The following is a 26,519-nucleotide window of genomic DNA, read 5'->3' as shown; positions in this document are numbered from 1 at the left end:
GAAACCCCATCTCTATTACAAATACAAAAATTAGCTGGGCATGGTGGCACACACCTGTAATTCCAACTACTCGGGAGGCTGAGGCAGGAGAGTCGCTTGAGCGTGGGAGGTAGAGGTTGCAGTGAGCCGAGATGGTGCCACTGTATTCCAGCCTGGGCAACATAACAAGACTCCGTCTCAAAAAAAAAAAAAAAAATTAAAAATTTAGTTGGGCATGGTGGTGTATGCCTGTGGTCCCAGCTCCTTAGGAGGCTGAGGTGGGCGGATTGCTTGAGCCTGGGAGGTCAAGTCTGCAGTGAGCTTGCATCACACCAGCCTGGGTGACAGCGTGAGAGCCTGTCTCAAAAGGAAAAATACTATTGCTTATGAAACAGATGTGTGTGGAAGATTTTAGGAGACTCTAGCTAAGCTGAGTTTGCTGGCCCAGAGATTGTGGATCCTGTTCATGAAGACGGTTGGGGAGGGAGGGCTGGAGGGGCCCTGAAGAGCGGCTTGTCCACTCCCTTCATTTGTGGCTCAGAGAGTGCTGCCTGCCTGGGGTCTCACAGAGCTCTCAGGATGCCTAAGGAGTATGCAGGACTGACCAAAGAGTTGAGAGAGGGTTAAGGAAGGGAGAGAAGGAGGAGCCTCAGATGAAGAAGACCACACCCTCCTCTTACGCCTGTCCTTCCTGGATCACACCTATGCAGCCAGCTTACCTTTCCTCTACACAGTGAGAAGCTAGTCCAACATGCAGTCCACTCTGCAGTTAGATTGGCTTCAGATTCATGGTTTACAATTGCTCTTTTTTTTTTTTTTTTGAGACAGAGTCTTATTCTGTCGCCCAGGCTGGAGTACAATGATGCTATCTCAGCTCACCGCAACCTACACCTCCCAGGTTCAAGTGATTCTCCTGCTTCAGCCTCCCGAGTAGCTGGGATTACAGGCATGTACCACCACACTTAGCTAATTTTGTATTTTCTCCATGTTGGTCAGGCTGGTCTCAAACTCCTGATCTCAGGTGATCCGCCCCCCTGGGCCTCCCAAAGTGCCGGGATTACAGGTGTGAGCCACCTCGCCTAGGCTTCAGTTATTCTTAAAGGCAAAGCTACCCTTCAAATTAAATGTTTGGCAGAACTGTAACCAAGTAAAGCTGATAGAGAGGTACAGCAAGGTGCTGCGCTGATGGAAGGGAAATGTGGGCAGGAGGTGGGCTCAGCTGCATCCAGAGGGCCCCAGGGGACCCTTAGGAGTTGCACTGTACACAGTGGAGGATATCAGACTGGCTCCATACCTGTGAGCCTTCCAGCTCTAGCGCCATGTCCAACTGTGCTGTGGCTGCTCAGTGCTGGGGGGAGGAGGAAGCCAGGCAGTGGAAGCCAGACTTTCTCCATCCCCAGCGCCCTGATAAGAAGCAGCCCTTTCCCTTGTATATTTCCTCAGGCCAGCTCCTAGCGCTAGGCGCCTCCAGGGAGCCCAGAATGGGGCTAGAAGCACAAAAGGATTCCTTCCTTAATGAGGAGGCATCTGTAGTCAGCAGAGCCATTAGTCCCCACCCCGGGTCCCTGAGGGACTTCGAGCTCCTCTCCAGCTGGAGTGAAGAGGCAGGCAGCTCCCCATCTTCGAAGGAGCAGGGCCTGGGGGACTTAGACAGCTGACCCTGGAGCCTGGGTGCCTCTCTTCTCCCTGTGCTCATGGCATCCAGTTGCCATCCTGGAGGTTGAGGGCTAGAGGCAGTAGAGGGGCCCCAGCAGCACCTCAGCCCCCTCCCCCAAGCCCCTGGGCTGACCTCCCTTGGCCAAACACAGCCTTTGGCCTGAGACCGGGAAGGCTGACCTCCCAGTGCTCCCTGGGAATCCTCTCACCAAGCCTGATGGGGGCACAAGCTGGGACATTTGACCCTACCTCCCACCCCCAGGGCACCAAGGTACTGTTTATAAGGACTGTACCTATGTGTGATTGATTACCTGTACAGAACCAGAGGCACACACCCACCGCAGCAGTGGACGGATTCCCATCCAGACGTGGACACTCAGACCACATACATGGAGACACAGCCTCGCACACATGTACAAAGAGGTGCACACACCCATCAGCCACACTCTCAGGAGGCCCTCAAAGAGGAGGAGGCAGGGCGGGGGATTTTTATGCATGTTTATATTTAATGAACCACATGCAAATGAGATGGAGAACACGCCACAAAGGAGCCAGCCCCCGGGGACTCTGGGTGGAAGGGCACAAAGGCTCGCCTTTCGGGCCTCGCTGGAGGCCAGATCAGGCTGGTGGATTGAGGGGGCTTTAGATGGGGCATGGGGGCCACAGGGAGGGTGGTCCGCCCACACCAGGGAGCCGTGAACAGGAGCCAGGACCAGCTCCAGTGTCCCTGCTGCTGTGGGGGAGGGCTTCCTCTGGGAGGGGAGCAACTGTCCCAGTTGATGGAGTGCCTGAGATGAGGGACTGCCTGCCTGGACAGATGGTGTACCGCCTTCCCGCACTTGAAGCAAAGTGGATTTTAATGAAATCGCAGCCCTGGTGCTGAAGCTGGGAACCCAAGTGGGAGGGGCTCCTTCCCCAGGCTTTACAGGGTGGGGTTTGGGCATGGGTGGAAACGGGGGTGGGCAGGAACACTTAACCAGCCTGTAACTGGGAGGGGAGGGTGTGCCACAGCCCCTCTGCACTGATGATCTCTGCAGACCAGAGTTCAAGCGGTTAGTTCAGATCCCCAAAAGGTGGGGAGTGGTCCCTGAATATTTATGACACATTGAAATGTAGATTGGTAGGTCTGACAGTCTTCTGAGAGGCTTGTCACCTTGGATGAACTGGGGGTGGGAGGAGGAGGACAAGGGACCAAAAGAAAGCTACCAGGCCTTGGTAACCAGGGTCTGATGACCAGTGTCCCTGGTGGGCAACACTGGACTAATTGCTTCCCCTCTCCGAGCCTCAGCTTCCAGTTCTACAAAATGTGAAGCACTCCTGGGCATGGTGGCTCACGCCTGTAATCCTAGCATTTTGGGAGGTCGAGGCAGGTGGATTGCCTGAGCTCAGGAGTTCGAGACCAGCCTGGGAAACACCATGAAACCTCGTCTCTACTAAAATACAAAAAAATTAGCCAGGCATGGCAGTGTGTGCCTGTAGTCCCAGCTACTTGGGAGGCTGAGGCAGGAGAATTGCTTGAACCTGGGAAGCGGAGGTCGCAGTGAACTGAGATTGCGCCACTGCACTCCAGCCTGGGCGACAGAGCAACAGTTGTCTTCAAAAAAAAAAGAAGAAAATGTGAAGGGGATCTGAGGCCTTGCCTGCCTTAGGGACAGTTTATGAAAATGAATCTGAAAAAGTGGAGTATGCGGCTTGGGAGCAGGGCTTTGTCTGATTGGCCTTCATGGGTCATTTTTGGGGGGCCAGGTTCTCCAAGGGAAGTCCCAACAGCCTAGGATTTCTTTATTAGACATTTGTTATCCAGAAGTTTGTCCAGACTTTCTACAAAATATTCCAGCCCAGCCTATACCATCTCTTAGGAGAGATGTTTCCTAGCTATTGGAGGCTGGGGTAAGTGCTGATGGGACCCCAAGTTATTGCCCTCACAGAGAATTCCTGCCCCTTGATGGAGTGGGCTCCAGGTCTCCGTGCCTGTGACTCCAGTGCAGCCCATTCTTCCCTCCCCTCTGCCCCCAGCAGCGTGCCGCACCCATACTCTTCTCTTCCCCAGCCATGTCGGACTTCCACGTACATCCCCAGGCCGCCGTGGGTGAGGAGGGCGGTGTGGCCCGCTTCCAGTGCCAAATCCATGGGCTTCCCAAACCCCTGATCACATGGGAGAAGAACAGAGTCCCCATTGACACGGACAATGAGAGGTGAGCCACGTGTGGGAAAGACAGAGGGAGGACGAAGAGGAGGCCGGTGACTCTGGCCTTGGAGAAGGACTGCCCGAGGCTCTGGGAGCTGCACTTGGTGCCCACAGGTGCCTGAGATGGGGTGTTTCTGCAGTCGCAGTTTAGATGGGTATCCACACGACTTGCTGGGCAGATTCTAGGTTCGTGGATGTGGCTGAGGTTTCTGTGCGATCGTCGTCAAGGCTGGAATTGAGGATACGTCCACCTTCGAGAGTCCCAGTGTGTGTCTGATGATGTCGGGATGGGGCAGTGCTTGGGTCCTGGGCTGTGTCTCGGATGCCCCATGTCTTTATGGCTGATCCGGTGGCCAACTCTGTCTCTCCCCTCAACAGGTACACGTTGCTGCCCAAGGGGGTCCTGCAGATCACAGGGCTTCGGGCTGAGGACAGTGGCATCTTCCACTGTGTGGCCTCAAACATCGCCAGCATCCGGATCAGCCACGGGGCCAGGCTCACCGTGTCCGGTGAGGGTCCATTAGTCCCCGCCCTGGGTTCCTGGGGACTGTAAGCTCCTCTCCAGCTGGAGTGAAGAGGAGGCAGGCAGCTCCCCATCTCTGAAGGAGCAGGGCCTGGGGGACGTAGACAGCTGTGCAATCAGCTGTGCAATCCCAAGCCCCTCAACCTCCCTTTCCCCAACCTCCCCACCTGGCCTCCTCCTCCTCCCACTCTTAGATCAACCCCCTTCAACTGGCCTCTGCAGGCTTCTCAGCCAAGTACCTGCGGAATGCCAGGTTCTGTGCTGCCTGGCATGAGGGTGCAGAGGAATCTGAGGCCAGGTCTCTGGCTCATTTTCCCCTGGGACGCCGTCTGCTGAGCTCCAGGACTACCCCATCGCTGGTGGCCCTGCCGGGTCTGCAGCAGAGGGATGGATGTCTGGAACACCCTGGTCCCTGGTATCTCTCTGCCCACAGGACCTGGCGTCTGGGCTGGTGTTTGTTTCCCACCCGCCATGTCCTGGGTTGTGGGTGGGGTGAGGAAGCGGGAGAGTCCCCAGCTGAAGTGAGGAAACGTGGCATCTTCCTCCCAGGCTCGGGCTCTGGGGCCTACAAGGAGCCAGCCATCCTCGTGGGTCCTGAGAACCTCACCCTGACGGTGCACCAGACTGCGGTGCTTGAGTGTGTCGCCACGGGCAACCCTCGCCCCATTGTGTCCTGGAGCCGCCTGGGTGAGCCTCATCCTCAAAGCCCCTGCCCCTCCCAGCCTGTCCCACCCCCTGGGAGGGCCGGTCTCAGACTCCTCACCCAGCTCCAGGGGCATTTGGAATCCTGTTTGTTCTCTGTGGGCGTCCGTTCTATCCCTGTGGCCTGGGAAGAGGGTAAGTTTCCCTCTTCTGGAAGGACCAGGGAGGCCCGCCTACCCACCCATTCTCCCTCCCGCTGCAGGGATGGCTTAGCTCCCTGGGTTACCTTGCCCAGTCCTGGCAGTCCTCTGCTCACCCTGGCCTCGGGGACCCCAGCACCCTTTAGCAGCCCTCAGCACCCCACTATCTGTCCCCTCCTGCTAACCTCTGCCCTCATTACCCTGGTCATGTTCCTCAGCTGTGCAATCCCAAGCCCCTCAAAATCTCAGCCAGTTGTCAAACCCTCACTCTGGGCCCCCTATTCTCCAGCCTGGCCCCCTAAGTCCCCCAGCCTAAATCCCCAGGCAGCTGAAGGAGAGAAATGAAAGGGTGCAGATGGGCCCACATTGTCTGAGCGGAAAGGTCACTCGGGAAGGAAACTCTGGAGGGGGTGGGGTGGGGCTGCATTCATAGGGAGACTGTGCCACATTGTAGCAGCTGAGTGATGGGGAAGGAGGGGGCAGCAGGCGGGATAATGGAATAGATTTCACCACTTCAGGGCCTGAATGGGGAGCTGTCTCCTTGTATTCTGACTGTGCTAATCTGATCCTGGTGGGGGTGAGGGGATGGCCAGGTCCCTGGGAGAGGCTGGGAAGAGTGGCCTCACCATTAGGAGAAACCTCCAGGCACTCCAGGGACCATCTGGTCCAACATTTCCCAAAGCATGATCTGTCAAGTGGGAAGGAATGGCCTGCTGGTCTAACAAGTTAGGGAAACTCAGTTAACCAGGTCCCCGTACCCGGTCACGGGGGCACTGTGATGTGACTTACTGTCCAGGCGTAGAATGGATATTTGACCATGGAACTTTTTTCCAGAAAGACAAACCAGGCTGGGAAATGTCAATCAAATCCAAACTCCTTACTTTACAGATTGTGAAACAGAAGAGAAGGGCCTTGCAGGTGGCCCGTGAGTCACTGGTGACGCTAGGGTCAGCACAGGGTCTCCGCTGCTAGGGGCGAGCGTTCTGTGCTGCTCCCTCTGCCTCTTCCATGTTCAGGTGCCTGGGAGGGAAGAGGCAGAGTCAAAGATTGGGGCTCCCTGGAAGACGGGAGGAAGGAGAGCCCTCTGGAAGGTTCCTTTACTTTCCCTCTTGCACACCTCTGTCCGACCCCCAGCCATCTCTCCTCCCCTTCCTCCGCAGATGGCCGCCCTATCGGGGTGGAGGGCATCCAGGTGCTGGGCACGGGAAACCTCATCATCTCAGACGTGACGGTCCAGCACTCTGGTGTCTATGTCTGTGCAGCCAACAGACCTGGCACCCGCGTGAGGAGAACAGCACAGGGTCGGTTGGTGGTACAAGGTATGGATCAGCCCACCCCTCGGAGGAGGGCAGGGACCTCCGCACAGCCCCTACCTCCCAGCCCAGACCCAACCCCAGGGCCCTGTCTCACACCAGTCTCCTGGACTTGCCCGCACCCTGCCCCTTGCCCCTCACCTGCCCCCAGGCCAGGTCAAAGGCGGCACACTCTCCCCAAGGAATGCTTGCCTTGGGAAGGGTCTTGGTCATGCGCCGGCTCCTGCCTGCCCTCCGGGGCCACCAGCACCCCTACACCCCGGGAGTCATTTCCACTTTCTCATCTCAGCTGGTGTCCCCACCTGTGTCACTCACACGTGTCTCCCCACGTGCTGTTTTCATTCACACATGTGGCACGTCCATGCTCACACCTGCCTGCCTGTGCGCTCCCAGCCTGCTCGTCATTTTCACACTGTCGCCGGGCAGCCTCGCTGCACAGGCAGAGCTGTGTCCCCTCCTGCGGGGCGGGGCCCTGCTGCTGACCGGGTCCTTCCCTCTGGCCCTGGGGCTCAATTGTCCCCATGCACTGGGCTTGGATGAACGTTTTCAGCATTTTCCTATGGTTGTTGCTGCCGGAGAGCCGGGGAAAGGACGGGAAGTGGGAGAATTAGGAACTTAAATGCTGGTTTGTTTAGCATTCCATGTGCCGTTAATCTGTCCACATGAAAGTGATGGAGCATTTCATTTCCCGGTGTTAATAGAGGCGGAGGCCTGGGATTGGAGGAGAGCGGAATTGAATGTGGGGGCGAGGGGGCTCCCGGTACTGAGGCTCATCCATCTCCCCCGTCATTACTGCTTTCTGGAGGTGCAGCCAAACCTATTAGCACATTTATTTATTTAACAATTTCCTGAACAGGGAGCTCAGCTTGATTGCTTTCGGATACAAATGTCAGTCTTTTAAATAGTCATTAAAATAGAGTCCTCTTGGGTCTGCTGGGGTGGAGGGAAGTGGGAGGGGGCCATCTCCTGAGCTGGGCCCCACCTGGAGGAATCTCCAGGGGGCAGATGTGTGTTTGGAGCCCACCTCTCGCCCCGTGTATCTCTGGTCCCATTCCCTGTGCCCTTCCTCATGCTGTCACTCACAGCTGTCTCTGTTCCCCACCCCCCACCCCCTCATCTCCACTCGCAGCCCCAGCTGAGTTTGTGCAGCACCCCCAGTCCATCTCCAGGCCAGCTGGGACCACAGCCATGTTCACCTGCCAAGCCCAGGGTGAGCCACCACCTCACGTCACATGGCTGAAGAACGGACAGGTGCTAGGGCCAGGAGGCCACGTGAGGCTCAAGAATAACAACAGGTACTTGTGTGGTGTGTGCTGGGGTGAGGGCCTGGGAAGAGCAAGGGAAGGGGGGCCTGGAGTGAGTGGCCTGAGTAGACTGCACCTCCCGCAGGGGAAGAGCACAGAATCGGGAGGCTGGAGACTTGGGCTGAAGTCCCAGTTCACCACTAACTCACTGGGAGACCTCAGACAAGTCCTTTGTCTCCTGGAAAGACTCAGTTTCTCCATCTCTCCAATGGGGAGATTTGGCCAACCTCCATGGAGAAGGAGGGGACCTGAGGCTGTCTCTCCCCTGCAGCACACTGACCATTTCTGGAATTGGTCCTGAAGATGAGGCCATCTACCAGTGCGTGGCTGAGAACAGTGCGGGCTCATCACAGGCCAGTGCCAGGCTGACCGTACTGTGGGCTGAGGGGCTGCCGGGGCCTCCCCGCAATGTGCGGGCGGTGTCTGTGTCGTCCACTGAGGTGCGCGTATCCTGGAGTGAGCCGCTGGCCAACACGAGGGAGATCATCGGCTACGTCCTGCACATCAGGAAGGCTGCCGGTGCGCGCAGCTGCCCTTCCTCTAATTCACTAATCCTCATCCGTTCCCGTCCTGCACATCCCGACCTGATGCCTCCCTTTGCTTCTTCCCCTTCTGCACCCTGGCTGCCCTCATTTCACCAATGCTGGCAGGAAGCCCCCAGTCCTTCATACTCCCATGCCCACCCTGTGCCTCTCCAGACCCGCCAGAGCTGGAGTATCAGGAAGCAGTCAGCAAAAGCACCTTTCAGCACCTGGTCAGCGACCTGGAGCCCTCCACCGCCTACAGCTTCTACATCAAGGCCTACACGCCAAGGGGGGCCAGCTCAGCCTCCGTGCCCACCCTAGCTAGCACCCTGGGTGAAGGTGAGGTCTGGGTGTGGAGCAAAAAACCACAGGCCCTCAGGGTGTCAGAGCAGAACCACCATGCACACTTGTTCAGGTTGTGCACTGTGCAGGGAACCTGGCCCTGAGGCGGAGTCTACTTGGAGGAAAGAGCTTATTTTTCTGATTTGTAGGAAGGTTCTGCTTTCATAAGCCCCCTCGGTCAGATGCCAGGGGGCTGTTAGGGTGTTGGGGGTCAGGGTCACAGGTGGAAGGTAGAACGGCAGAGCTTCCAGCTGGGCGCAGTGGCTCATGCCTGTAATCCCAGCACTTTGGGAGGCCAAGGTGGGCAAATCACAAGGTCAGGAGTTCAAGACCACCCTGACCAACATGGTGAAACCCCATCTCTACTAAAAATTCAAAAAATTAGCTGAGTGTGGTGGCACGTACCTGTAATCCCAGCTACTAGGGAGGCTGAGACAGGAGAATTGCTTGAACCCGGGAGACGGAGGTTGCAGTGAGCTGACATCGCGCCATTGCACTCCAGCCTGGGTGGCGGAGTAAGACTCCATCTCAAAAAAAAAAAAAGAAAGAAAGACAGGTAGAGCTTCCACTGGGTCCTTACATCATGGCCTCCTTCTCTACCTACAGCCCCTGCCCCGCCTCCGTTGTCAGTACGGGTCCTGGGCAGCTCCTCCCTGCAGCTGCTGTGGGAGCCTTGGCCCCGGCTGGCTCAGCACGAGGGAGGCTTCAAGCTGTTTTACCGCCCAGCAAGCAAGACTGCCTTCACCGGCCCCATCCTGCTTCCTGGAACTGTCTCCTCCTACAACCTCAGCCAGCTGGGTGAGGCGGACACAGCCCTGGGCCTGCGGGCTGGGCAGGGTGTAGCGCTGAGGGCCAGGAGGTGGTGTACAGGGGTCACCCCCTTTTCCTGGCCAGGACAGAGTACATGGTGGGGCAGGGGCAGTCACTCAGCCACCCTGCCTTCCCCCAGACCCCACTGCAGTATATGAGGTAAAGCTGCTCGCCTACAACCAGCATGGGGATGGCAACGCCACAGTCCGCTTTGTGTCTTTGAGGGGAGCATCTGAGAGGACAGGTGAGGGCTGGGGATGGGGTGCAGGGCTGAGCGGGTGGGAAGCAGGAAACATAACAGGGTGAGACATTACATGCAGCCCTCGAGAGCACAGGCTTAGACCGCAGTTTGAAACTTGGCCATGCCATGTGCTGGCTGTGTGACTTTGGTCAAGTTATTTAATCTGTCTGATCAGTTTTCTCTACAGTACAGGGATAATAGTGCCTCCTTTACAAAGCTGTGGCAAGGATGAAATAGTCCATGCTATTCCTAGCATCTGGTAAAGAAAAACCAAAAAGATTGGGCTGGAGTCCTGTAGGCAAAGTCAAAGGGTGTTCCCACTCCCACTTGGGGGTGGGAGCAGCTGGAGGAAGAGGAGCCCCCAGAGGCAGGGTGTTTGGGAGTGCTTCAGACCCGGGCAGCCAAAGCCCCCAACCCATCCCTGTTCCCAGCCTTGAGCCCACCGTGTGACTGCCGGAAGGACGAGACCACCAACCAGACGTCCACCACGGGCATTGTCATCGGCATCCACATCGGGGTCACCTGCATCATCTTCTGTGTCCTCTTCCTCCTGTTCGGCCAAAGGGGCAGGTGGGTCCTTGGCCAGGGAGAGGGGCTGGGCTGGTGTGGGAAGACTAGGTGAGTGTGGGATCACTGCCTGTCTCGTCTCTCTCCCTCCCCCCGATTCCTGGCTCACCCCTAGGGTCCTCTTGTGTAAGGATGTGGAAAACCAGCTGTCCCCGCCTCAGGGTCCCCGGAGCCAGAGGGACCCTGGCATCCTGGCCCTAAATGGGGTGAGATGGGGAGAGCGGGGCCAGCTGGGCCGAAACGAGAAACGTGTGGATATGAAGGAGCTGGAGCAGCTGTTCCCCCCAGCCGGGGCAGCAGGGCAGCCGGACCCCAGACCCACAGTAAGTGCCCATGCCTTGAACACCCCCACTCCTCAGGCTCTGACACCACCACCTTCGGATCCTGCCCCCTCTTCACCCTGGCCACGGGCCTTGATCATTGGCCGTAGCCAAGCTGCAGGTCTTCTCTGGGCACAAAACCGAGGGTTGTCGCTTCTCTCTGTGCCCCTGAGTCAGGCAGGGAGACCTGGAGACCTTAAGTCCCAAGTGGGGTTGAATTGGAGCCTGGTGCTCTGGCCGTCGATTGATGCCTGTGTGACGGGCTGTTTCCCCAGCAGGATGCTGCAGCCCCCGCCTCGTGTGAGGAGACCCAGCTCTCCAAGCTGCCACTTCAGGGGTGCGGCCTGATGGAGGGGAGGACAACGGAGGCCACGGCCCCCTGCTCGGGCCTGGCAGCTGCCCCGCCACCCCCAGATGGAGGCCCGGGCCTCCTCAGTGAAGGCCAGGCCGCCAGGCCTGTGGCGGCCCCGGTTACCCAGCCAGCTCACTCGGGACACTAGCCAGTGTCTGGCAGGCTCCGGAGGTGGTGGCAGGGGGCAGGGGGCCCATTCTCAGGTCAAAAGCAAGATTTCTGCTGTCATGTGGGATTTGGATGGTCCTGGGGGTCCCCAGCATTTCTGTCCTGACTGCCTCGTGGGTTGTAAAAACCCAAGGCCGCCTTGGCAGGGACCCACCCCCCCAACACCCCTCAGGAGCTGGAGCAGTTCCTGCAGAAGCCCGTTCCCTCCCTGGGCTGATGCCCCCTCGCATCTGCCTGGTACCCACATGACTTGGAACTGAACTAATATTTTCCTTTAAAAAGCAAAACTTAAAATCAAAAAAAAAAAAAAAAAAGAGAGAGAGAGAGGAAGGCGAATTAGACTCCAAAAGATGACCCTGCTGTAGCTGGGCCCCGACACTGTCACCCTCACCGATCTTGTTTTCTCAGGATGGATTTTTGCTGTTTTGGCTCTCAGCACCTACCTCAGCCGGAATGAATGTCCTGGGGGCAGTGGGGCAGTGGCCTCAGCCCCCTTACCCCACAGAGCCCGAATGCACTCCTACCTCAAGCCCACTTGACGGGCACCCCCTCTCCCTTCCCACACTGTTGTCCAGAGTTGAAAAGGAAAAAAAAAAAAAAAAAAAAGCTCTTCCCTGTTCCAGGTGTGAAAGAAAATGTCTACCTCAAGGCTCGCTGGCTCTGCGGGCTGTGTTATCACTGGACCTGCCTCCCCACCCCTCCTGCCCACACCCACCTGCCTCTCCTACAGAGGGGAGGCCACCAAGGGGAACTCTCGGGGCCTACAGAAATATAAATGGATTGGGTGGAGAGAAAATGTGAAAGAAGCCAAAAATGAGAGGAGATTTGTTCCTTGAAGTACAGTTGTCCAAACAAGCCACCTCCTGGCACACCGCCTGTCCTCGTCTGGTCTGTCCACTCCCAGTTGTTTGAGCCAGCCCATCCTTGATGGGGATGCCCATGAGGAACCTGGGCTTGGGAGGGCGGCATGGTCCGGCTGCCTGCCTCCTGCCCTGCAGGCCGGGCCCCTGGAATGTACCATGTGTGGGATGGCGTGTGGGAGGGCGAGGGGGTGTGGGTGATCCCCGCAGAGGCGCCCCAGCCTCAGGACACCCAGCCAGACTGATCTGCCCCTCGACAGGCAGCATCCGCTGTCAGCAGCCACGGCCGGAAGCTATTTTTATACGATGTGTGTTAAGGGTTGTATGTTCTTGTGACTTTGTTTCTCTTTTCCGTTGTGTTGTTCTTTGAACTACTTAGTTAAAGAAGAGAAAAGAAAACCAAGGAAACAAATACCTATTTTTGGTTACACTCAGAAACATTTTTTTAAATAGCAGAAGAAAAACGTTTTTTTAAAGAAAAAGATAAGTGTATTCCTTAAGAATGAGATTAGACCATACAAATCCCTGACCCTAAACCCTCTAGGGACACCCCCACCCTGAACTTTAATTAGCTGAAGAAGATAGACGTTGTGGTGTTTTCCTAGAAAAGAGCTGTGTCCTCGTGGACTCGGGGAAGGGTAGTCCCTTCCTTTTTCCCAAACCATGTGTGGATGCCCAGGGCGCCACAAAGCTCCGAGGCAGTGCCCCCTCTGTTCCCAAAGCAGCTTCTCTCAGGAGCACCCTCTCTTTCCCTTGGGAAGGGTGGGGCCGGGGCAGGAGGGGGCTGGGGGCCACCTGGCCTGACTTGGGTTTTGTCACACTGCTCATTTTGACTGAATAAAAGTCCTGTTGCCAAAGTGAACCTGGAGTTTTTTTGGTGGCTGTGTCAGGTCCTCGGCAGGGGTTGGGGTGCTGGGTGGGCCTGGGCCCTCACAGGCCCAGAGCCTGGGACAATAACAGCAGACCCCATACGCCATAGCTGTCCGCCACATGAGGTGCAGTTCCCGAGTCCTCATCCTGCCCTGTGAGGAACACGTGCTACTGATTGTCATCTCTATTTTATTAGTTTTATTTATCTTTTTGAGATGGAGTTTTGTTGTTTTGTTTTGTTTTGTTTTGAGACAGAGTCTCGCTCTGTCGCCCAGGCTGGAGTGCAGTGGTGCTTGGCTTACTGCAAACTCCACCTCCCGGGTTCAAGTTATTCTCTTGCCTCAGCCTCCAGAGTAGCTGGGACTACAGGTGCGGCGCCACCATGCCCAGCTAATTATTATTATTATTGTTTTTATATTTTTAGCAGAGATGGGGTTTCACCATATTGGCTAGGCTGGTCTTGAACTCCTGACCTTGTGATCTGCCCGCCTCGGCCTCCCAAAGTGCTGGGATTACAGGCCTGAGCCACTGTGCCTGGCCCCTGTGGTCATTTGAAAACAGTCCATACATTCTTTGACCCTCCATTGAAAAGTAGACTTAATTCCCCTCGAATTCCCTGAACGTGGCTTGCCTTAGTGACATGTTCTAAAGACCTGAATATAGCAGAAGTGATGCTGCGTCACTAGTGCCAGCGTTGAAATGTTGCAGTTTCCACCTGGCTCTCTCTCGGGACGCTTGTCCTTGGAACCCAGCCACCATGCCGTGAGGAGCCCAGGCCACACGAAGAGGCCACGTGGAGGTGCTGGACTGACAGCCAGCATCAGCCACCAGACGCGGGAGGGAGGGAGCCTCCAGAGGGTCCCAGCCCCCAGATTTCAAGCTGCCCCCACTGATGCAGAGTGGAGCAGAGACAGCTGCCCCTGAGCCCTGCCCAGACTGCAGATTTGTAAGCCAAATAAATGTGATATGAAATCACTGAGGTTTGACTGCACTCCAGTTTGGGCAACAGAGTAAGACTCTGTCTCTTTAAAAAAAAAAGTCAGGGAGAGGAACAGCTAAACCCATGGTCATCTCTCAAAGAGGTATTCAAGGGCTGGGCACAGTGGCTCATACCTATAATCCCAGCACTTTGGGAGGCCAAATTGGGAGGACAGCTTGAGGCCAGGAATTCAAAACCAGCTGGACAACATGGTGAAATTGTCTCTACACAAGATTTAAAAATTTGCCAGGCATGGTGGCATGCACCTGTAATCTCAGCTACTCAGGAGGCTGAGGTGTGAGGATGCCTGAGCCCAGTAGGTTGAGGCTGTAGTGAGCCGAGATCATGCCACTGCACTCCAGTCTGGGTGACAGCGGGAGACCCTGTTTCAAAAATATACATATAAAGGTACTAGGGGACTGATTGAGGGCTTTGTTGCTTCCCTGGGCTGTTGTGGTGGGCGCCTGTAGTTCGTTACTCAGGAGGCTGAGGCACAAGAATCACTTGAACCCAGTAGGCAGAGGTTGCAGTAAGCTCTAGCCTGGGCAACAGAGTGAGACTCTGTCTACAAACAAACAAACAGAAAAACATATGCTTGCAGCCAGGCATGGTGGCTCATGCCTATAATCCCAGTGCTTTGGGAGGCCAAGGCGGGCAGATCACTTGAGTTCAGGAGTTCGAGACCAAACGAGCCAACATGGTGAATCCCCATCTCTACTAAAAATACAAAAATTAGTCGGGTGTGGCGGTGGGTGCCTGTAGTCCCAGCTACTGGGGAGGCTGAGGCAGGAGAATCACTTGTACTCGGGAGGCAGAGGTTGCAGTGAGCCAAGATGGCGCCACTGCACTCCAGCCTGGGTGACGGAGTGAGACTCTGTCTCAAAAAAAGGAAAGAAAACATATGCTTGCACAAACACTTGTACATTGATGTCCACAGCAGCATTAGCCACGGTAGATAAAAGGCAGAAACAACTGTCCATCAGCTGATGAATGCAGAAACAAAATGTGATCAGTCTACACAATGAGACAATATTTAGCAGAGAAAAAAAAACAGAAATGAAACACGGATATGTGCTGTGACATGGATGAGCCTGGAAAACATTACGCAGGTACTAAGTGAAAGAAACCACTCACAAAGGCCCACGATTCCATCTATAGAAAATGTCCAGAACTGGCAAGTTTACAGAAATGGAAAGCAGATTGATGGCGGAGGCAGGGGCTGGGAGAAAATGGGGACTGACTGCTAATAGGTATAGGGTTTCTTTTGGGAGTGATGAAAATGTCCTAAAATTGTAGTAACAGTTGCACAACCCTGAATATACTAAAAACCAGTGAATTGTTCATGTAAATGGCGAATTGCATGGAATGTGAATTATACCTTGATAAAACCGTTATTTTTTTTTAAAAAAATCATGCCTGTAATTCTAGCACTTTGGGAGGCCAAGGCAGGCGGGTCACCTGAGGTTGGGAGTTCGAGACCATCCTGACCAACATGGAAAAACCCTGTGTATACTAAAAATACAAAACTAGCCGGGCACGGTGGCCCATGCTTGTGATCCCAGCTATTCGGGAGGGAGGCTGAGGCAGAAGAATTGCTTGAACCCAGGAGGTGGCCAGCCTGGTGACAGGAGCAAAACTCTGTCTTTTTAATTAATTTATTTTTTTAAAAGAAGTTGAGAGGATTCACTGAGTTCACGTAAGTGAAGTGTACAGTTGCAGTGTTCAAATGATTCCACTGTAATAGGCAGAGAAACTGAACAGGCAGGGCAAAGCGACCCTAAGTTGGGGGGAGGTGGGGAGAGGGATGCCGGGGGAAGGGGAGCAGGATAAAGAAGAAAGTGAGCTTGAAGGGCCTCCTGCAGCTGGCCTGGCCTCTCTGGAGCCCAGGGAGCCTCTGGCTTGAAGCTTTGCAGCCTGGAAGCTGCGCGCCTGGATCTGTGACTGGGGGACTTTGCTGCCACCCAGTGGAATTGACAAGGATTATAGCCACGGGGGCTGAGGGCCTGATCCCTACCCATGACTAATTGAGCCTAGTAATTAAGATGCGCTGGGGGCCGGCCACGGTGGCTCACACCTGTAATCCCAGCACTTTGGGAGGCCGAGGTGGGCAGATCACAAGGTCAAAAGTTCGAGACCAGACTGGCCAATATGGTGAAACCCCATCTCTATTAGAAATGCAAAAAAAATTTAGCAGGGTGTGGTGGTGGGCGCCTGTAGTCCCAGTTACTTGGGAGGCTGAGGCAGGAGAATTGCTTGAAAGTGGGAAGTGGAGGTTGCAGTGAGCTGAGATTGCACCCACTGTACTCCAGTCTGGGTGACAGAGTGAGACTCTGTCTCAAAACAAAAAACAAAAAACAACAACAAAAAAAACATGCGCTGGGCCCCATAGGAGAGAGACAGACGCTCAGTGAGCTGACAATCTATGAGCTTGAATACAAATAACTCAATCTATCCAAATACTTACGTGGGTGAGTACAGGGCAGCACATTATAGAAAGGGAAGGCAATGTGATCCTGAAGTGCTGGATTACGGAAGGCTTTGAAATGAAGGGGTGGAAACCGGGAAGGACAGCCAAGGCTGCAGGCACAGCATCAGCAAAGCTTGGGAGGTGTACAAGTGCACGGGGAATCACTGAGCGGGCCCAAGGCCGCCGTTTGCTGCATGGGGCCTGGCACCTAACAGATGGTCAATAAATGTATGAATGAATGACCACTAGATTTCTAGAGCACATGCTTTTTGTGTGGTTGATGTGTCTGAGGAAAGCCTTACATGGTTTCCAGGTGGACAGGAAGCCATCGAGAGGGTCAGATAGCCTAGAGTTTCCTCAGGAAAGGGAAGGAGCCTCTATGGAGTCCTCCCAAGGATAACAACGCTACTTCTGTCATTACTTTTTTTTTTTTTTTTTTGATACAGTGTCTTACTCTATCACCCAGTCTGGCGTGCAGTGGTGTGATCTTGGCTTACCACAACCTCTGCCTCCCGGGTTCAAGCGATTCTCCTGTTTCAGCCTCCTGAGTAGCTAAGATCATAGGCATGCACCACCATGCTTGGCTAATTTTAGTATTTTTAGTAGAGACAGGGTTTCACCATGTTGGCCAGGCTGGTCTCAAACTCCTGATCTCAAGTGATCCACCTGTCTCACCTCCCTAAGTGCTGAGACTATAGGTGTGAGCCACCAAACCTGGTCTGTTATTACTTTTTTTATTTTTTATTTTTATTTTATTTTATTTTTTGAGATAGATTCTTACTTGTCTCCAAGGCTGGAGTGCAGTGACACAATCTTTGCTCATGGTAACCTCCGCCTCCCGGCCTCAAGTGATTCTCTTACCTCAGCCTCCCAAGTAGCTGGGATTACAGGTGCCCACCAACATGACCAGCTAATTTTTGTATTTTTAGTAGAGACGAAGTTTCACCTTGTTGGCTAGGCTGGTTTCCAACTCCTGACCGCAAGTGATTCGCCTGCCTCCCAGAGTGCAGGGATTACAGATGTGAGTCACTGCACTTGGCCTATTTTTGTATTGTATTGTATTTCTTTGTTTTTTTAATTCTTTACTTTTTGAAATGGAGTCTTGTTCTGTCACCCAGGCTGGAGTACAGTGGCATGATCTCGGCTCACTGCAACCTCTGCCTCCTGGGTTCAAGCTATTCTTCTGTCTCAGCCTCCCTAGTAGCTGGGACTACAGGCATGTGGCACCACACCTGGCTAATTTTGTATTTTTAATAGAGATGGGGATTTCACCATGTGGGCCAGCCTGGTCTCGAACTACTGACCTCAGTGATCCACCCACCCTGGCCTCTCAAAGTGCTGGGCTTACAGGCATGAGCCACCATGTGTAGCTTATTTTGTTATTATCTACTTATTTTGGAGATTGGGTCTCGGTCTGTTGCCCAGGCTGCAGTGCAGCGCCATGATCTTGGCTTACTAAAACCTCTGCCTCCCAGGTTCAAGCAATTCTTCTGCTTCAGCCTGCTGAGTAGCTGAGACTATAAGTGTGTACCGCCTCACTTGGCTAATTTTGGTATTTTTTGGAAGAGACGGTATTTTTTCCCCATGTTGGCCAGGCTGGTCTCAAATTCCTGGCCTCAAGTGATCTGTCCACCTTGGCCTCCCAAAGTTCTGGGATTATAGGCATGAGCCACTGCGCCTGGCCATATTTTTTTGTAGTTTTAGTAGAGACAGGGATTCCCCATGTTGCCCAGGCTGGTCTCGAACCACTGAGCTCAAGCGATCCAGCTGCCTTGGCTCCCAAATGCTGGGATAACAGGCGCCGGCTATGGCGCCCAGTTAGTTATTGCTTCTTATGGTGTTTTGTAGACATGTCCACATCACCTCACGTGCATCTCTCACAGCTGTGCAGTGGGCGGAGCTGGGCTTGCTGTCGTCCTCCCATCTGAGATGAGGAAACCAAGGCCCGGAGAAGGGAGGAGGTGGAGCTGGGGCTCGAACCCCAGACTCCTTGTTTGAAGCCCACACTGATGACTTACATCTAAGAATGAAGGGGAAGAGTGCAGGGGAGCCCAGTTGGTGGGTGGGTAGAATCTAAATTAACTAAAGGAGAGATTTTCTTTTCTTTCTTTCTTTTTTTTTCTTGAGACGGAGTCTCACTCTGTCGCCCAGGCTGGAGTGCAGTGGCTCAATCTTGGCTCACTGCAACCTCTGCCTCCCAGGTTCAAGTGATTCTCCTGCCTCAGCCTCCCAAGTAGTTGGGACTACAGGTGTGTACCACCATGCCTGGCTAATTTTAGCCAGGATGGTCTGGATCTCCTGACCTCATGATCCACCCACCTCAGCCTCCTAAAGTGCTGAGATTACAGGTGTGAGCCACCGTGCCCGGCAAAAGGGAGATTTTCTATTTGAAGAGCAAGGAGAGACCCAGGAATGTCAGGTCCCCTTCCTCCCTGAAGGTTGTGGAGGTTGGGCACATCCTAAAACGCAGGCTGGATCTGTCACCTACGACAGCTCCACATTGCTCCCAGAGCAGTCCAGTGCCTTTGACCTGGCAATCAAGGTGCCCTCACAAGAATCAGTCTAGCCCCGTGGTTAAGAGCTTGGGCTCCGGACTGCAGCCCCTGCTCCCCACGGTTCAGTTGTGTGACCAAGTGGGCGTCTTTAGCCTCTGGTGCCACCATCTCCTCTGTAAGCTGTGTCAGGAGAGCACCTGCTCATAGGTTGTGAGTGGTAAATGAGTCAGGATGCATCAAGCACTTAGTTCTGTGCTTGCTGTTGCTGATACTATTAATTAGAGCAGACCCTAATTTTTTGCTCCTGTCATCAGGTCCAACCCTCCAGGCTGGGTTCCTGGCTTCCAGATCCACCATGCACAGCACTGCCTCCAGGCCATTCTACAGGCTGTTCCTTCAGCCTGGACCACTCCTTCCCACCACCCCTTCTCTCCAGATCCTGACAAACAGCACTCCTCTTCATGGCCTCCTTGTCTCTCTCCAGCTGGAGCCACTTCAGGCTCTTCGTGCTACTCCACGCGGGCACTGATGGGTCATAAAGAGATAAAGACACCACACCTGTCCTTAGAAAACGCCATTCTGGGCCCAGCGCACTGGCTTGCGCCTGTAATCCCGGCACTTTGGGAGGCTGAGGCGGGTGCACGTCTTGAAACCAGCCTGAGTGACTCCAGTGGGACTTCTCTTAGACAGAGTTACTTCCTTCTGCAGCTCATTATCCACGGTACGTATGTCACTCTGCTCTGACAATCTAGGATTCTATTTTCTTATTATTTTTGAGCCAGGGTCTTACTCCATTGTCCAGGCTGGAGTGCAGTGGCGTGTTCACAGCTCACTGCAGCCTCAGGCTCCTGGGTTCAGACAATCCTCCTGCCTCAGTCTCCCAAGTAGTTGAGATTATTAACGTGCACCACCACACCATCATTTTTATATTTTTCGTAGAGACAAGATTTCGCCCTGTTGCCCAGGCTGGTCGGGAACTCCTGAGCTCAAGTGATCTTCCTGCCTCAGCCTCCCAAAGTGCCGGGATTACAGGTGTGAGCCACCAAACCCTGCCTAGAATTACATTTTCTTTTCTTTTCTTTTTTTTTTTTTTGAGACAGAGTTTTGCTCGTTACCCAGGCTGGAGTGCAATGGCGCGATCTCGGCTCACCGCAACCTCTGCCTCCTGGGTTCAGGCAATAGAATCACATTTTCTAAAGACAGGTGTGGTGTTCTTTTGTCTTATGAACCACCAGTGCCACCGTGGAACAGCACTAAATTCTCAATAAATATTTGTGGAGAGAAAGCATGAAATCAGGACAGGAAAGGCCGGGCGCGGTGGTTCAAGCCTGTAATCCCAGCACTTTGGGAGGCCGAGGCGGGTGGATCACGAGGTCAAGAGATCGAGACCATCCTGGTCAACATTGTGAAACCCCGTCTCTACTAATACAAAAAAATTAGCTGGGCATGGTGGCGCGTGCCTGTAATCCCAGCTACTCAGGAAGCTGAGGCAGGAGAATCGCCTGAACCCAGGAGGCGGAGGTTGCGGTGAGCCGAGATCGTGCCATTGCACTCCAGCCTGGGTAACGAGAGTGAAACTCCGTCTCAAAAAAAAAAAAAAAAAAAAAAAAAAAAAAAAAAATCAGGACAGGAAAGAAGGAAGGAGAAAAGAAGATGAAGGGAAAGGAGGAGATGAAAGGTAAACTAGATAAAGCCAAAGGCCAGCTCCATTTACCTTCTTATAACTTCAGGGAAAGGTGAACTCGCTAAAAATCAGCCCAGCTCCTTCTTACAACTTCAGGGAAAAGAACATGAAGATCTGGGGACCTCTGGAAATATGCAGCTCTTCTTGAGCCATGGCATTGAAACAGAAAACCTCAGAGTTGCCAGGCACAGTGGCTCACCTATAATCCCGGCACTGAGGTGGTGGATCATTTGAGGTCAGGAGTTCGAGACCAGCCTCGCTAATATGGTGAAACCCCATCTCTACTAAAAATATAAAAATTAGCTAAGCATGGTGGCAGTCACCTGTAATCCCAGCTACTTGGGACACTGAAGCAGGAGAATCGCTTGAACCCAGGAGGCGGAGGTTGCAGTGAGCCCAGATGGCACCACTGCACTCCAGCCTAGGCAACAGAGTGAGACTCCATCTCAAAATGAAAAAAAAAAAAAAGAAGAAAACCTCAGAGTAGCTCTGGATATTCAGCCACTCTGAAGCTCAATTTCCTCATCAGTAACAGATAATAATGGTACTTATCTAATTGGGTTGTTATGAGAAAAATAACTGGAAAATCCTTGGCACCTGGTGCAAAATAAGCACTCAATAAATGCTGTGTATTGCTATGGTGATGGTTGGGTGATTCTGAGAATTCCAGACGTGCAGTAAATGACCGCACACTGCTACCGGATGGAGGGGCTCCCCAGGCTTGAAGAGATGCCTGTTGTCCTGGAGCCCGGCCTGGCGGTCACTCGGAGGTCACAATGCTGTCGCCAGGCCTCCCCCTGAACGCCCGCAAGATACACAATGAAGACTCCTGATTGCCTGATTAAAGGAAGCGGATACACAATTAATTTCAATTTTAGACCTAAAGCCCCCTCCCACCTTTCAAAAAGCATTGCACACCCTATTTCAATTTACACACTGAGCCAACATGGAATTTTCCAGTGTGTTCTGTGGCCTTTGAAGTGACCAGACCAGACTATTGATTTATTTCCAACTAACCTCTTTCTTTGAACCCAGAAGGGTCAAGGTTAATTATATAATAAAACATACTGTGCCCAGCTGCCCCTCTAAGGGCGCAGGGAGCCCCCTGACCTTTCTGTGCCGGCGAGTGGTGGATCGTGTTTCTGATCCCTTCCCCGCATTCATTTCCTTCATCAGGGCCCATTAAGAAGGAGAAGGAAAAAAAAAAACCCAGCCCCTCATTTCCTCCCTGAGAGATTAATTTTAATTTGCTGGAAACCAGCAAAGGTGATCTAAGCCATGTCTCCAAGCTGCCTCCTTGGATTGGAAAATCTTCGGGGAGCATCTACTCTGGAGCTGCTGGGAAATGGGGTAAGGGTGGGAGAGGGCGACAAAGCGGTGCAGACTCCTGGGTCTGCATCTCCCACAAAGGGGACGTCCCCAGAGTCCATGGCCAGGTCCCCACTAAGCCTTCCTTGCCTGCTGAGGTGACAGTTAACCACCCAGCCCAGACTTCTCAGGTGAATTCCCTCCCAGTCAGTCCTCAACAGCCTGCCGATGGGTACCAGCACAATCCCTGCTTTCCCTGATGATGAAACAGGCTCTGAGTGGCACCAAAACTGGTTCCAGATGTCGCAGGGAGGAGGTGGAAGTCCCATGGCTTTTTTCTGCTTTTTAAGATCATGGGGTTTCTTCTCCCACAGCCTCCCACCCTAGGGAAACAACATCACAAATACTTTCTTTCCATTGTTAAAAAAAAAAAAAAAGGGAGAAAAATGGTTGGATGCAATGGCTCACACCTATAATCCCAGCACTTTGGGAGGCTGAGGTGGAAGGATCACTTGAGCCCAGAAGTTTGAGACCAGCCTGGGCAACATAGTGAGAACTTCTTTCTTTCTTTGTTTCTTTTTTTTTTTTTTTTTTTTTGAGACAGGATCTCACTCTATCACCTGGGCTGGAATGCAGTAGTGTGATCGTGGCTCACTGCAGCCTGGACCTCCCTGGGCTCAGGTGATCTCCCACCTGTCTCCTGAGTAGCTAGGACTACAGGGACACAGCATCATGTCTGGCGAATTTTTCTTTTTTCTCTTTCTTTTTTCTTTTTGTAGAGACAAGGTTTCACCATGTAGGCTAGTCTTCAACTCCTGGGGTCAGCGATCTGTCCACCTTGAGCTCCTGTGTGGGATTACAGGCATGAGCCATTCCTAATTTCTTTCTTTTTTCTTTTTGAGATGGAGTCTCGCTCTTTCGCCCAGGCTGGAGTGCAGAGGCACAATCTCAGCTTACTGCAGCCTCCACCTCCTGTGCTCCAGTGATTCGCGTGCCTAAGCCTCCTGAGTAACTGGGATTACAGGTATGTGTCACCATGCTCAGCTAATTTTTTATGTTTTTTGTAGAGGTGAGGTTTCACCGGGTTACCCAAGCTGGGTCTTGAACTTCTGGCCTCAAGAAATCTCCCAGCCTCCCTCAGCCTTCCAAAGTCCTGGGGTTATGGAAGCCCACCACTAACCATAGCTAATTTTTATATTTTTAGAAAAGACAGGGTTTCACCATATTGGCCTCAGGCTGGGTGCCATGGCTCACACCTGTAATCCCAGCACTTTGGGAGGCCAAGGCAGGTGGATTATTTGAGGTCAGGAGTTTGAAACCAGCCTGGCCAACATGGCAAAACCCCGTCTCTACTAAAATACAAAAATTAGCCAGGCATGGTGGCACATGCCTGTGATCCCAGCTACTTGGGAGGCTGAAACAGGAGAATCACTTGAACCCAGGCTGGCAGAGTTTTCAGTGAGCTGAGTGCACTCCAGCCTGGGCGACAGAATGAGATTTTGTCTCAAAAAAACAGAAGAAGAAAATTCAATACTAGGATCTCATATATAACCCATTATCATTTGTTCCCAGTTGTCCCAACAATGTCCTCTTCAGCTGTGTTTCCCTGATCCAAGATCCAGCCATGAATCACACACCTTGGCTGTCACTTCTCTTTGCTCCCCCGTTCCAGAGCAGCCCCAACTGCTCTTGTTTCCCTGTGGCGCTGACACTTCTGAAAGGGACAAGGCCAGTTGTCCTGCAGAGTGACTCATGCTGTGGATTTGTCTCATGTTTCCTCCTGACTACTTAGTCAGAGATGTTTGGTGTAAACAGCTCAGAGGCCACGCTGTGTCCCTTTCAGTGCATTACATCTGGAGGCCCCTGATGCTGGCCTGCCGTGATTTAGGCGAGGGACCTGGATTTTCAGCTGGAAGTCGGGTCCATGTTCTCACCTCCTGGAGGCACCCCCTACATGGAGGGAAGAAGGGAAGGAGTTGCACAGCTCCTCAGTGAGTAAGTGTTAGCCACAGGAGGAGCACAGACTCTGGGACTCTTCAACCCCTACAGACGACAACCAAAAAGCTCAGAAGGAAGTCTGTCCATCACAGCCTGGGACGCACTCTCTCAGTGCCTCTCCCTGGAACATTTCTCAGTGTGTCAAGGGCCCTGTCACTTCCATGAGGCTCCCTCCTCTCTCCTTCTGCAGCCCTTTGCCTCGCTTCATTTGCCTGCTTGTTGCAATGTGTTAGAGTTCACCATGGGGTTCTTACTGCCCCTGTATATCCAGGCCCGGCAGAGAAGCTTCTCCATAAATATTTGTCAAATAAATCGTAACAGAAATGAAACCAGTATGCCTTGTGGTCAGTTTTACATTTATTTTATTTATTTGTAGACGGAGTCTCACTCTGTTGCCCAGGCTGGAGTGTAGTGGCACGATCTTGGCTCACTACAACCACTGACTCCCTGGTTCAAGTGATTCTCCTGCCTCAGCCTCCCAAGTAGCTGAGATTAAAGGCATGTGCCACCACGCCCAGCTAATTTTTGTATTTTTAGTAGAGATGGGGTTTTATCATGTTGGCCAGGATGGTCTTGATCTCCTGACCTCATGATCCTCCCGCCTCAGCTTCCCAAAGTGTTGGGATTACAGGCGTGAGCCACCTCGTGTCTGGCCTTTTTTTTTTTTTTTTTTTTTTTTTTGAGACGGAGTTTCTCTATTTTTGCCCAGGCTGGAATGCAATGGTACAATCTCGGCTCACCACAGCCTCTGCTTCCTGGGTTCAAGCAATTCTCCTGCCTCAGCCTCCTCAGTAGGTGGGATTACAGGCACCCATCACCAGGCCTAGCAAACTTTTTGTATTTTTAGTAGAGACAGGGTCTCTCCATGTTGGTCAAGCTGGTGTCAAACTTCTGACCTCAGATGATCCACCTGGCTCAGCCTCCCAAAATACTAGGATTACAGGTGTGAGCAACTGTGCCCAGCAACTGCTGAGTATTTCAAGGCCAGTAAGGATGAGAAGCAATGGGAATACCATAGGCCATTTGTGGAAATGCAAATAAGTACATACTTTGGGGAAAAATTATTATGCAGGTATCTACCTGCCCTAAAACCCAGCCATTCCACTCCACACTTTAAGGAAATAAAATCTTGCACAGGTTCAAGGAGTTTGAATGGCCAAAATATGGCAAAAACCCAAAACCTACATGAAGGGAGAGTGGATCTACATGCTGTGCTCTGTTCAAACATATACCTAACACAGAGGTGAGCAGGCCAATTATTAGTCGTTAGCCACATGTGCCACGTGCACTGATCAAGCGCTTGAAATGCAGCTAGTCCTGTGAAATGTGCTAAATGCAAAACATACACAGGATTCAGAAGACTAAGAAAACAGTGTAGAACTCTTTTGTTTGTTTGTTTTTAAATGGGTGGAGTAGGCACAATCTCCCTCATAGTGGCACAATTTAGGCTCACTGCAAACTCTACCCCCCAGCAATTCTCTTGCTCCAGCCTCCCGAGCAGCTGGGATTACAGGCACCTGCCACCATGCTTTGTATTTTTAGTAGAGACGGGGTTTCGCCATGTTGGCGAGGTCGGTCTCAAACTCCTGGACTCAGGTGATTCTCCCGCCTTGGCCTCCGAAAGTGCTGCTGTGAGCCACAGCCCCCCGGCCAGAGCAACCTTTCATATTAATCATAACGACAAAATACAGAAAAACGCTTGAACTTAAGCAAACTTTAAACGGATATAAGTCAGCAATGGTGGGAAAAATAATTCTTCACCTGCAAGTATTTGGCAATCTAATTACAAAACTCCTTGATGATTTCAGAAAGAACCTAATATGAACTCTATTTTTAAACAGCTTCATGTAGCCTTGCCGAAACAAGGCCTCAAAAAATTGGTTTAAGACTCAGAGTTGTTCCTCTCCACGGAAATCTTTAGTAAAAGGCGAAAGATTTATACGATCTGAAGAGAAACCAGAGTATGAGTTACAAATGTCCTAACTCGCGTCTCGGGAACAGAAACTCCTAGTAGGTTGATGGTGACTCGTTAATGCCAAGGTTCTGCACCTAGAAAAAAATTTTCAGATTACTTTGTAAGCAAAAGTATTATTTTAACAAAAATGTGCATAAAATAAAGATGTTTAATTTTGCCGTTTTAAATTTGTACTGTGAGCAGGGCATTATGGGTATGCAAATAATCGGAGCAATCTTTTGATTCCGGCGCGGAGGATTTCACAGAGTGCCTTTTGTCACCGTTAGGGGGCGAGGCCGAGGACTAGCTGGCTGTAAAAGAACGCTTTCCTGGTCGGAGACTCGGGTTTTATATGTTTTGTGTATTTCGAAGTCTGAGTTTGATTTCTTTTAAAGACTGCTATTAGGCTGGGCGCGGTGGCTTACGCCTATAATCCCAGCACTTTGGGAGGCCAAGGCGGGTGGATCACTAGGTCAAGAGATCGAGACCATCCTGGTCAACATGGTGAAACCCCGTCTCTACTAATACAAAAAATTAGCTGGGCATGGTGGCGCGTGCCTGTAATCCCAGCTACTCAGGAGGCTGAGGCAGGAGAATTGCCTGAACCCGGGAGGCGGAGGTTGCGGTGAGCCGAGATCGCGCCATTGCACTCCAGCCTGGGTAATGAGAGCGAAACTCCGTCTCAAAATGAATAAATAAATAAATAAAGACAGCTATTAAATTGAAAGAGGAAAAATAATTCACAAGTAAATGATTGACACAGAATTCAAGAGAA

General features: G+C 52.6%; 1 protein-coding gene and 1 non-coding gene across 2 annotated transcripts in view; one reads left to right on the top strand and one right to left on the bottom strand.

Annotated features, from left to right (window-relative positions):
* Positions 1-11,109, top strand: part of IGDCC3 (immunoglobulin superfamily DCC subclass member 3) — a 45,193-nt gene extending 34,084 nt beyond the window's left edge. The window contains exons 2-13 of the mRNA XM_021672047.2: positions 3,686-3,830; positions 4,202-4,332; positions 4,896-5,033; positions 6,349-6,507; positions 7,631-7,796; positions 8,077-8,324; positions 8,504-8,668; positions 9,278-9,469; positions 9,621-9,725; positions 10,154-10,292; positions 10,405-10,612; positions 10,888-11,109. Coding sequence (XP_021527722.1) covers positions 3,686-3,830; positions 4,202-4,332; positions 4,896-5,033; positions 6,349-6,507; positions 7,631-7,796; positions 8,077-8,324; positions 8,504-8,668; positions 9,278-9,469; positions 9,621-9,725; positions 10,154-10,292; positions 10,405-10,612; positions 10,888-11,109 — 2,018 coding nt within the window. The remainder of the gene's footprint in view (positions 1-3,685; positions 3,831-4,201; positions 4,333-4,895; positions 5,034-6,348; positions 6,508-7,630; positions 7,797-8,076; positions 8,325-8,503; positions 8,669-9,277; positions 9,470-9,620; positions 9,726-10,153; positions 10,293-10,404; positions 10,613-10,887) is intronic.
* Positions 11,110-25,639: 14,530 nt separating this feature from the next.
* On the bottom strand, positions 25,640-25,755 carry LOC135268752 (U5 spliceosomal RNA). The gene has a single exon (XR_010337107.1). It is a non-coding gene; the product is annotated as a U5 spliceosomal RNA (small nuclear RNA).
* Between the last annotated feature and the right edge of the window lie 764 nt (positions 25,756-26,519).

This window comes from Aotus nancymaae, unplaced genomic scaffold (genome assembly GCF_030222135.1).
Source record: "Aotus nancymaae isolate 86718 unplaced genomic scaffold, 86718_ANA_hifiasm-v0.15.2.pri h1tg000041l, whole genome shotgun sequence".
Taxonomy (NCBI): domain Eukaryota; kingdom Metazoa; phylum Chordata; class Mammalia; order Primates; family Aotidae; genus Aotus; species Aotus nancymaae.
Note: the sequence above shows the minus strand (reverse complement) of the source record. Positions and strands in the feature narration are given on the sequence as shown.